The sequence below is a fragment of the Theobroma cacao genome, chromosome 9, assembly GCF_000208745.1.
Source record: "Theobroma cacao cultivar B97-61/B2 chromosome 9, Criollo_cocoa_genome_V2, whole genome shotgun sequence".
Classification (NCBI taxonomy): Eukaryota; Viridiplantae; Streptophyta; class Magnoliopsida; order Malvales; family Malvaceae; genus Theobroma; species Theobroma cacao.
In genome coordinates this window covers 16,509,236-16,519,561 of record NC_030858.1, presented here as the reverse complement: position 1 = coordinate 16,519,561, position 10,326 = coordinate 16,509,236, and the positions used below count along the sequence as shown (strand labels likewise).

The following is a 10,326-nucleotide window of genomic DNA, read 5'->3' as shown; positions in this document are numbered from 1 at the left end:
AAGATAATAAAACCTAATAATTGTAATCTTAATCTTCCAAATCTTCTTGAATCTCTCGAATTCTTCTAAGCTTTAATGACTTTGTGGCTTGATTCTCAACTTTCGATCTGGTATTGCGTTTTTCTCTTTAAATGTCCTCCAAAAGGTTATTTTTATAGGGCTTTGAAGTTAAGTCAAGTTGGTTGAAGAAAGAAATCAATTCCAATTAGGATTTTCTCATCAAACTATGTGAGCCGTAGCCTACCTCCACCAAAGCTGATGCCTTGACCAATTAATTACCAAAAATCGTAATTGCTTTACGACTGTTATAGTGCTTCAAATTTAACAAGATTTTTAACCACCTTCCCAACCGAACTGGGTGAGGTGGTAAACATGAAAGTAGTATATTTTTCTCTTATCTTTCCAATGGGTTAAGAATCATCTCATTTGAAGCTATGTAGAGAAAGTTATGGTCGAAATATCAAAACATGTGCATTAAAAACCTACACCTCAAAATTGCTTTCCTTCTTCCATTAAAAGTCTTCCTTCATTAAACACCTACAAAAGCATAATTAAATCAATAACAACTTATCTTAATTACATTAACACCAAATTAAATATAGTATTAACTAAGATTAGATTGACTCACCTAAATTAATTAACTTACAATAATTTAAATAAAACTTACTAATTTCTATACATTACTACAAAAATGAAACTAAATTACTATCAAAATTAAGTCCAAATAACTTATTCCATAGAGTCATCAATTGCTTACTCCTAGATTTATAAATATTTCATCTTTATGTTTGTTTTCCCTCATCACTTGCTCACTAAACCAATGATCACTGAATTTGTGAGATTTACCCACATATATTATTGTGCAGATAAATAAATAGTTGGGAACATCGTTGACGACGATATATATATATTTTCTGCAGCTGTGTAGGTTAATTTGCATCTCCTAGTTTTCCCTTGTTTCACTCCACTGTCGAGTGATCGAGTCACTTTTTTTAATTTATTTGAAGTAATGTATCTAAACCATTTCAAGTCGAAGCCCTTTGATGTTATGACACTAACTTTGGAGTTGTATTATTTAAAAAAGAAAGGAGGTATAAGTACTTGGTAAAATTTATTTTGGAATTTGATGTGTGGTGGAGAATTTTGTTAACATTATTTGATGCGTGATACTGGTGCATAAATATATGATATATTGATATTTAATAAAATCAATTGGAGTAGTAGGAGGATATACGGAAAATAATATATTGATAAAACAAAAATATTTAAAAGGCTAGTTGGATTGCATAGATATGCCTATACAACTTGCGCGTGATAACGGTGGTAAGAACGGGTCATTACACTAAAATTTTAATATAAATTATGAAAATTAATATTTTAAATTTAAAAATCAAATTAAAATTTTAATATAAAGTATAATAATTAATATTTTAATTTAAAAATTAAATTAAATTTTAATTATAAATTTTTAAGATTTTAAAAATAACGAATAAAATAAAATAATGGTACTAATATTTAATTATAAAATATTAATATTTTAAATGAAATATAAATTATTAACATTATAAAAATAAAATAAATTAAAAATAAATAATTATATTAAAAAATTAAATAATATTTTAAATAAATTATTAAAAATAAAATATTTTAAATTAAAANGATATATATTTTAAATTAAAAATCAAATATTACAATAAAGGGTATTTTTATCTTCTTATCAACTATTCCTTTGTTATTCCAAAGTTATTTTTAGTAACCAAATATTGGAATAAGTCATGTAGCCATTCCTACCTTATTCCATTTCATAAACCAAGCTCAACAATAGTTATTCCTATCTTATTCCATTATCACATAATAGTCATTCTATTTCCTCTTTGTTCTATTCCGCGAACCAAATATACTATTTTAGGAATAATAGTACAATATAAGGTTTCATTTGAAAAAAAAAAACTCAGGGTGTTATTTGATAAAATGTCGTACCACAAGGGTTCTTTATGGAACTTGCTATTTTTTTAATAATTTTTAATTTTTTTTTATAATAACTATATTGATAATTTATAACTTATTTAAAATATAATTTTAATTTAATTTTTCTCTAATTTTTACTCATTTCTTTGTTTTTCTTTTTCTTCTTTTCATTCTTTTTCTGTTGCTCGGCCACTAGAGATACGATCGACACAATGGAGCACCAATCTATCACTCCTTTCAACCAAATCTAGTGGTCAACGTTTCTTGCGACCATAGTAAAAAAAGTGTGCTTAATTGTGTAATGGATTTAAAAATGAAACTAAGACAATCAATTTCGAAGTTACATGTCACTAGAGTGGAGCCCAGGCTTCGCCTAAGTGTCATTCTTTTCAAATATTTATGATAAAGAATTTTAAATTTCATAATATTATAAATAAAAGTAATAATAGTAAAAAGGAGTAATTTTAGATTTAAAAATACTATAAAAAATAGTAACAATAATAAATTAAAGATAATTATTTTAAAATACTAATATTTTTGTAATTTTTTTCCATGCCTTGCTGTTAAAACAAAAATTTTTATTTAAATAATTTTTAATTTTTAAAATGATTTAATTTTTTTATATCTTAATATATGGTAATATTAATATAATCATATTTTGTTAATTATGATGATTCTAGAAACACAAAAAAATTAAAATTGAGAAAATGTAATACATTGAAAGTAATTATTCATAAACTACATAATTTATATAATAAAATTATTAAAATGAAATGACTATTAATTAACTTATTAGAATTTTCTTAATTTTAATGATAAAATGCTGCAAATTATCTTCAATTTTAATTACTATTTTTTTATTGTATGCCTTTCTAATTATTTAGAATTAATCCACCTTGTGAAAATAACATTGGGATTGCCCAATAATTTGGTAAATGATTATTAAATTTATTCAATTAATTTTTTATTTTTTATCCTTAAATATTTTTTAAAGTAATTTCATAAATTTAATTCATGCATAAAAGATGGAAATTACATAAATAAAATAAATACTTAAAAGATAAAACAATGGGTTAAGAAACGTCTCAATTGTTGTTGGGTTTGACCCAAATCTGCCAAGCCTAAAGCTGATCCAAGTTGGGCTTGGGTGAATCCGACCCACTTCTTTTTTTTTTGGTATCTAAACGACGTAGTTTTGATCTTCCTATAAAATATTAACCTAACCCTAACAGCCAACTCCGTTTCTCTTTTCTGTCATTTTTGCTATCCCCGTTCTTCTCCCACTAACCCGAGCAGCCAACCCTCTCCCTTCCTCGGTTCCCGGCGCCATCACCCACCTCGAAAACTGTATTAATTACCTCGAAATCTATTCTGTCCGTATCACCCACCTCTTCCTCTCCAAAAAAGAAAGACATATTTTTCTTTCTCTCTCTAACAATCCATTAAAGCAGGTAATTGAATCTTTGCTGAATTGAATTTGGAATTGATTTATTATGTATTTATTGTGTTATTTTAATCTGGGTGTTTTTAATTCTTCCAAAAGGTGATGGGTTTAGTTTTAATGGGTGGTGATCATTCGTGATTTTGAAGAGATTAGATAGATTCTTGCCATTTTGATTTTTCTTCTTTGTGTGAAATTAAACTGTTTTTAATTGCCTCTGTGATTTTCAGATGAGTCTCGTAACTGATTCCCCAGTACACTCGTCTAGCAGCGATGACTTTGCCGCATTGCTTGATGCTGAGCTGGAAGTCGGTTCTTCTGGTTCATCACCAGACGAAGAAGATGTAGAAGCTGATGGTGATAATAATAATGATAATAATGATGATGATGATGATGATGATGATGACCTTGATAGTCAAAGGTACTTTGCTAGGAAGATTAAACTTTATTTATTATAGTTTCTATAAAAAAAAAAGGAAAAGTGATGTATTCTTTTTTGTTTTTTAATGTTCATTGGGAAAGTCTTACTATTTTATTTAGTATGTTATTCAAAAAAATTCATTTATTTTCTTTTATTACATGAAAAGTGTGATAATTTTAAGACCCACGAGGTTTTCTAAGGATACAAGTAGCATAAGCCTTTCCTTGGTTTAGTTCCTATAAATTTGTAATATGGTATTTTATTGAATCCTCTTTAGATAGGTATCAGTTAATGTACATAGATAAACTTGAGGAATTGTTAAAAGAGATTTTGGAGTCTAGGTTTGTTTCCAATTGATTTAAGAGCTACTATGGTGATGAATTTCGTGTTCTTTTGGCTATGTTATTGATAGAGTTGAGGAGTAATAATCATTTTAGCATCTTATTAAATATGTCATTTGATATTTGAATCAAACTTGGTGCCTTTATTCCTTTTTGTTTATAAAATTCACTGGTTAAACTAAAGTTCTTCTTTCAAATTAACTTGCAGGAACAAAAGGTGCAAGACTGAGAAGTTGGAAGACCTTGAAGAATCTCAGGGATCAACCTCTCAGGGTTTGATAGAGGACAAGATAGGTAAAGTTCTTTAATTGATTGGCTGGCCCTCTAGTTTAATTGGAACCCTGATCCCTTTCACTCTCTGAACTTCAGCACACTTAACTACCTGGTGACATCGTCAGAAGTGTCTTAAGTTCTCAATGGCATCTAGGAGATACAGCACAAGATCAATTTATAGGCTGGAACTAGTATATACTTTACTTTTAATCTAGTGTACTATGGGTAAATGCTCAAATATGAATTGTCTGTTTTGATGGATTGCAGTACTAAAACTTCCAAAGCTTTAAAACCTCGATTCGCTTTATTTGTTAAGCTTGATGGAAGTTGCTTGTGAATGGTGCTGTCTAAATAATGTGTGCATTCATCCGCACAAGCTTTCTTTCTTCGACGGTCACTTTTTTCCTAGAAACTACTGTTGAAATGCCTAAAAGAAAATGGCTTGTGGACAAGGATAAATATCTCTTTCTACAGACATCACAGGCCACTGATAAAGTTGCATATGCATCCTATATCACTTTGAAATTACTGTTACAAATGAAAATGAGAAAAAGGTTTACATACATATTTTGCATCTATCAACCATTTAAGTTTAATTTCAGTTTACTTATTTATTTTTTTATTTGTTTTTGCTATTTGACAAGTTATACATGCAGAACTGTCCTTGAAGAAGGATATATGTACACATCCAGGTTCTTTCGGACAAATGTGCATCCTTTGTGGGCAAAGGTTGGATGATGAATCTGGTGTAACATTTGGGTATATACATAAGGTATTCACTTTTGAAATGACGGCTTATGGAATTATCTTCTATCTGCCACTATTTCTTTATTTTATTATTTTATGTGTTGAGGCATGATGTCTTTCTGATTAGCTATGATCAGTCATTCAAAAATTTTTCTCTGGCATTCACAGCATTTGTTTCCAATCATACAAATGAGAATCATTTAGCTGTGCTCTTTATTGATTATCTCTAGACTAAGATGTGGGGAGCAATTGTTCATGCAGGGTTTAAGGCTTGGTAACGATGAAATTGTTCGATTACGCAGCACAGACATGAAAAATTTGTTACGTCATAAGAAGCTTTATTTAGTCCTTGATTTAGATCACACACTGCTTAATTCTACTCAGCTCATGCACCTAACACCTGATGAAGAATATTTGAAGGGTCAATCTGATTCCCTTCAAGGTATGTTTTGTTAAACTCTTTAATTTCTGCTTTCCATACTGTGGTACTGCATTTTTGTTTGAATTCCAATGCTTGGTATATATATGTGTGAGATGCCATTTTTTTTAGGCCACTAGCTTTATTATTTCAGCTTGCATGTGTTGGATTTTATGTGGCAAACAACCTATGCTTCAGATCTTGTTGGTGAGTATTAACATAAACCAGCTGAGCCTATGAATGGAAAAAATATTTGGGTATGTTTTTACTGACATTTTTTTGTTTGTATATGGTGCATTATTTTTATTCAAATTTTCAAAGTTAGGTGAAATTTTTAACGCAAGAAAATGTAACCTAGTGCTTTTACGTGGACCAAGCTTATGTACCCCTTTTTTTGGGATTAAATTATTGGCAACAGTTTTATGGGATGCATTAAATTTTTTGTTGGAAAGTTTTATGGAATGGATTATATTTTGGTGGAGAATGCCATGGTCTGGAATAAGAAATAACATTTGGACCAAGAGAATGAATTGCTGCCAAAAGATAACATTGAAGTTATGGTTTTAAAAAACAAATTTAGAGACACAAATTAACTATTAAAGAATTAATTGAACTTGGTGCTATATATTAAATGTGATGCTTTCTGAGGACAAAGTATCCTGAATTTAAATTATTGTAATTCTCAGGATATTAACAAGAAACATGAATTAGAAGAAACCAACAGTTTAATAAAGTTAAGCTAGCCAGTTTGTGTTTACTTCCTTATCATATGTGTTGCTTGAAATCCCTAATGAGTTTCAATTTTTTGATGTGTACTATTTGGTGTTCATACTTTGCCTTTCTTCTTCCTTTATATCATGTCATCTGGCTAGTGTAGTGGATTTACACTCTTTGTGCACTCTGGTCTTCTATGGACAGATGTTTCAAGAGGCAGCCTCTTCATGTTGGACTTTATGCATATGATGACCAAATTGAGGCCCTTTGTCCGTACATTTCTCAAAGAAGCAAGTGAAATGTTTGAGATGTATATTTACACAATGGGTGATAGACCCTATGCATTAGAAATGGCTAAACTGCTTGACCCCAGAAGAGAGTACTTCAGTGATAGAGTGATTTCAAGAGATGATGGCACCCAGAAACACCAAAAGGGTCTTGATGTAGTACTAGGGCAAGAGAGTGCTGTTGTGATCCTTGATGATACAGAAAATGTAAGTGTATCTTTAAGAAGCTACCATTGATATCTACTTATAAGTTGTAAGTGCATTTCAGTAAGTAATTAATCGTTATGCATGAATTTTCCCAGAATGTTTAATATGTTAATTTTCCCTCTTTTTTTGTAACAAAAATGTACATGAATTAAAAATAGGTTTATATATAAAGTTGACAATAATTTGGTCAGTGAGAGTTAATATTTGTCCTAGATAACTAAAGTAGAATTGGGGGAGGGGGAGAATGGTATTGATGGAGGAACTTTGATAAAACACCAAAAAGATTGGATAATTTTCTAATTTTCTGTTGTTGCTGTCTTTTTTTATTTTAGGCATGGATGAAGCACAAAGACAATTTGATACTGATGGAAAGATATCATTACTTTGCTTCAAGTTGTCATCAATTTGGCTACAAATGCAAGTCACTTTCTCAGTTGAAGAGTGACGAAAGTGAGCCTGATGGAGCACTTGCTTCGGTTCTTAAAGCACTTAGGCAAATCCACCACATGTTCTTTGATGTGCGTATTATTACTTATAGATGTTATTTTTTATAAGTTATGTTGTGTTGTAAGTTTTGCTTGATTTTATTGATAAGAAACTTCTTGCAGGAACTTGATTGCAATCTTGCTAGCAGAGACGTCAGGCAGGTATACTTTTTGTCATGGCCTTGAGATTCAAAATATGCATGTTGGCATTTTTTAATTTTTAAAATTTCACAATTGGGTTGTTTTCCAGCCACCAAACTTTTTATTGATTGAATATTATTTTAATTTTGGAGGATCTGCATCATTTGATTTAGTTCAACTTGAGCCTTTCCTCTTTTGCTCTACAGGTGTTGAAAACAGTTCGGGAGGAAGTGCTCAAAGGGTGTAAAATTGTTTTCAGCCATGTTTTCCCGACAAATTTCCCAGCAGAGAGTCATCCTCTGTGGAAGATGGCAGAGCAGTTAGGAGCTACTTGCTCAACAGAAACTGACCTTTCAGTTACACATGTTGTTTCAACAGATGCTGGGACAGAAAAGTCTCGCTGGGCAGTGAAGGAGAAGAAGTTTTTGGTCCATCCACGGTGGATAGAAGCTACAAATTATTTGTGGCAGAAGCAGCCTGAAGAGAACTTTCCCGTTAGCCAAGGAAAGAATCAATGATCCGTTTTTTAAGTAGGCATTAAGCCCTCCATATCGGCTGATGTTTTAGAGGAGTTGCTTCCACAGTTTGGTAGTTTGAGTTGGTTCTTTGATTACCTCACTAAATCAGCACTTGGAAGTATTTAGGTTGTCGTTTAACTGATAGCAGAAATTTTCTAGGGCACCAGAATTTGTAAATGTGAGACTTAACTACGTCAGCACTTAAAAAGCGTGGGCGATGTCATTGGAATCGGTAGCAAAAATTTATCTAGGGTGCCAAAATCTATTACATGGTATAAGGAAGGCCCAAAGGGGCTTCCTGATTTAGCCACGTGGAGGCCGTAAAAAAAAAGGAAAAAATGTATTGAAGAGAAAAAGAGCTGCAATGAGGCTCATGTGCAATGCACGGGTCATAGTCTAGTTTTGTAAATATGACACTGGTGCTCTCGTTCTCTTAGTGGTTCACCATGTCGATGGACAGAAGGAACGAAAGTCTCGAATCTAAGGCCAAGTTAGTTTCTTTTATATAATGAAAAGTGGATGGCTGGTTCCTGTTGTGAGTGTTGATGTGGTGAGGCTTGAGTCAGGGGATGGACACGTTGCTACTGGCGTGCAGTGCAGCTGATTCCTCAGCTTATGGCGGGTTTTTAGTTCTCCAGATTTCTCGGCGGGATATGATTTTAGCGGATTTTTACTTGTATTAAATTGTTAATGGCTTATGCTAACCTTTAAAATAGTCTAACAGAAATCACTAGTTGTACTTGTAAAGCTTTACATTCGAATTCTTTTACTTGCCTCTCTTTCTCTGCTCGTATTGCTAGTTCATGACTCTTATGAAGTGCTTAGAAAGTGATGGCCCTTGCATACCTGAAGGCAAGTTTAAAAACCATGAAAATCAATTTCATTATTATAGATTCTACCACAATTAAGAACTAGGGCCAAACTTCTGCTTTTCAAAATTTGGTGTAAGATAGATAAAATAAAGACACCCCTACCCATGAAAACTGAAGTATAAGGTATGTTCGTCGTATATATATATAAGCTGCTCAAGGAAAACAAAGTATTACATCATAGATCTCCAATGTCGTACCGTTAGCTTCTTTAGCCAGCACATTTTGGCCATGGGCTTTTTTACCAATATTAATGAGCGTTGTAGAGAATTAGTCCAAATTCTCATAGGAAGCGGCCTCCCTTCCCCACTTGTAGAGGCGAAACCATCAAGGGTGCTCATGTAGCTCTACATCCCCGTGAATGAGCTATAGACACACTCAACTTTTACAATTACAAGATACGTGCACTACACCGTAAAGCATGGATTTTTATGTTTATTTAATATGCATGTCATTCAAACCACTTTGTGATTTGTTTTTCCATTGAACCTAATTCTTGAGATCTCCAATCACTAGTTAAGGTAGTCTCATAGTTGATTTTTATTCTTCTTTGGGCTTAAGGTCCCATCCTCCTCAATGTCATCTAGATCCATTCTGTAGCTAGAGGTTTTTTTCAAAATATCTTTAAGACACTGCCACTTTGAATAAATCAACATTAATGGTATCATTAGTTATATGAGATTTTACATAACTAAGTTAATTTCTTCTTATAATTTGGAGCTTCTATTGCATTATTTATTGTTACGTCTACCATGTTGTTGTTCTATTATAATGTATTACACAAGTGTATTGGTTTTTCCCTAATTGGAATTTCAGATGAAAGATCATGCAACCAACCTATTTCTTCAGTACAGATTGAGGCCAATGCTATAAGTTCAGCATCCATGGTATAGTTTCTTATGATTTGTTGCGCTTAGACTTCCAATAAATTGCTCGACCACCTAATGTAAACACACAGCCCATGGTAAACAAAGAATCCCTAACCAAAGCATTCCAAATTCGCATCACTATATCCTTTTAGTATAGAAAGATTCTTTTGATTAAATATACCAAACTTAAAGTCTTTCATAAATATCTCATTACATAATTAATTTTACTCAATGCTCAAAATTTAGTTTACATGTAAATCTAGCTAGCACCCTTACAGCATAACCAATTGTGGTTTGAGTATAATCAGTAGCTTAAGCTACAAAAAATACTAGTTGTAAAGAGGTTCTCATGAGAAGGAGAAAAGAAGTGTTGATAAGTAAAAAGATGTATCAGAGCTGATGAAGAGGATGATTAGAGCAGTCTTTGAGTATTGAGTGTTGTGGTAGGTGGAAGAGAATAGGTAGAGAATTAGTGAGTAAAAGAGAATTAGAGATAGAGAATTTAGAGATAGAAGCTCTGAGTGAAAATGTGTTGTACTAGCTTTGTAAAATCTCCTCCAAAATGAACTGTGAAAGCTCTATCTATAATGCTGGAAAAGACAATTACTCAAGAATATGTTTTAATGC

General features: G+C 31.8%; 1 protein-coding gene across 2 annotated transcripts; it reads left to right on the top strand.

The window, feature by feature from the left end:
• On the top strand, positions 3,219 to 8,736 carry LOC18589419 (RNA polymerase II C-terminal domain phosphatase-like 4). 2 transcript variants are annotated; one of them, XM_007014383.2, is made up of 9 exons: positions 3,219 to 3,419; positions 3,640 to 3,830; positions 4,380 to 4,465; positions 5,089 to 5,216; positions 5,453 to 5,633; positions 6,528 to 6,817; positions 7,150 to 7,335; positions 7,426 to 7,464; positions 7,650 to 8,736. In XM_007014383.2, the coding sequence occupies exons 2-9, from the start codon at positions 3,640 to 3,642 to the stop codon at positions 7,959 to 7,961; spliced, it is 1,413 nt and encodes a 470-aa protein (XP_007014445.2). In that variant the 5' UTR covers positions 3,219 to 3,419; the 3' UTR covers positions 7,962 to 8,736. The 2 variants fall into 2 exon arrangements, with proteins under 2 accessions (XP_007014445.2, XP_007014446.2); XM_007014384.2 differs by lacking the exon at positions 3,219 to 3,419 and having other exon boundaries at positions 5,101 to 5,216; positions 7,650 to 7,961.

Excerpts from the sequence above, each read along its gene's own strand:
- LOC18589419 (XM_007014383.2), top strand. The coding sequence starts at position 3,640 with ATGAGTCTCGTAACTGATTCCCCAGTACACTCGTCTAGCAGCGATGAC. Across the intron at positions 6,818-7,149 it reads TCCTTGATGATACAGAAAAT|GCATGGATGAAGCACAAAGA; the intron begins GTAAGTGTATCT and ends TTTTTATTTTAG. Across the intron at positions 7,465-7,649 it reads CTAGCAGAGACGTCAGGCAG|GTGTTGAAAACAGTTCGGGA; the intron begins GTATACTTTTTG and ends TTTGCTCTACAG.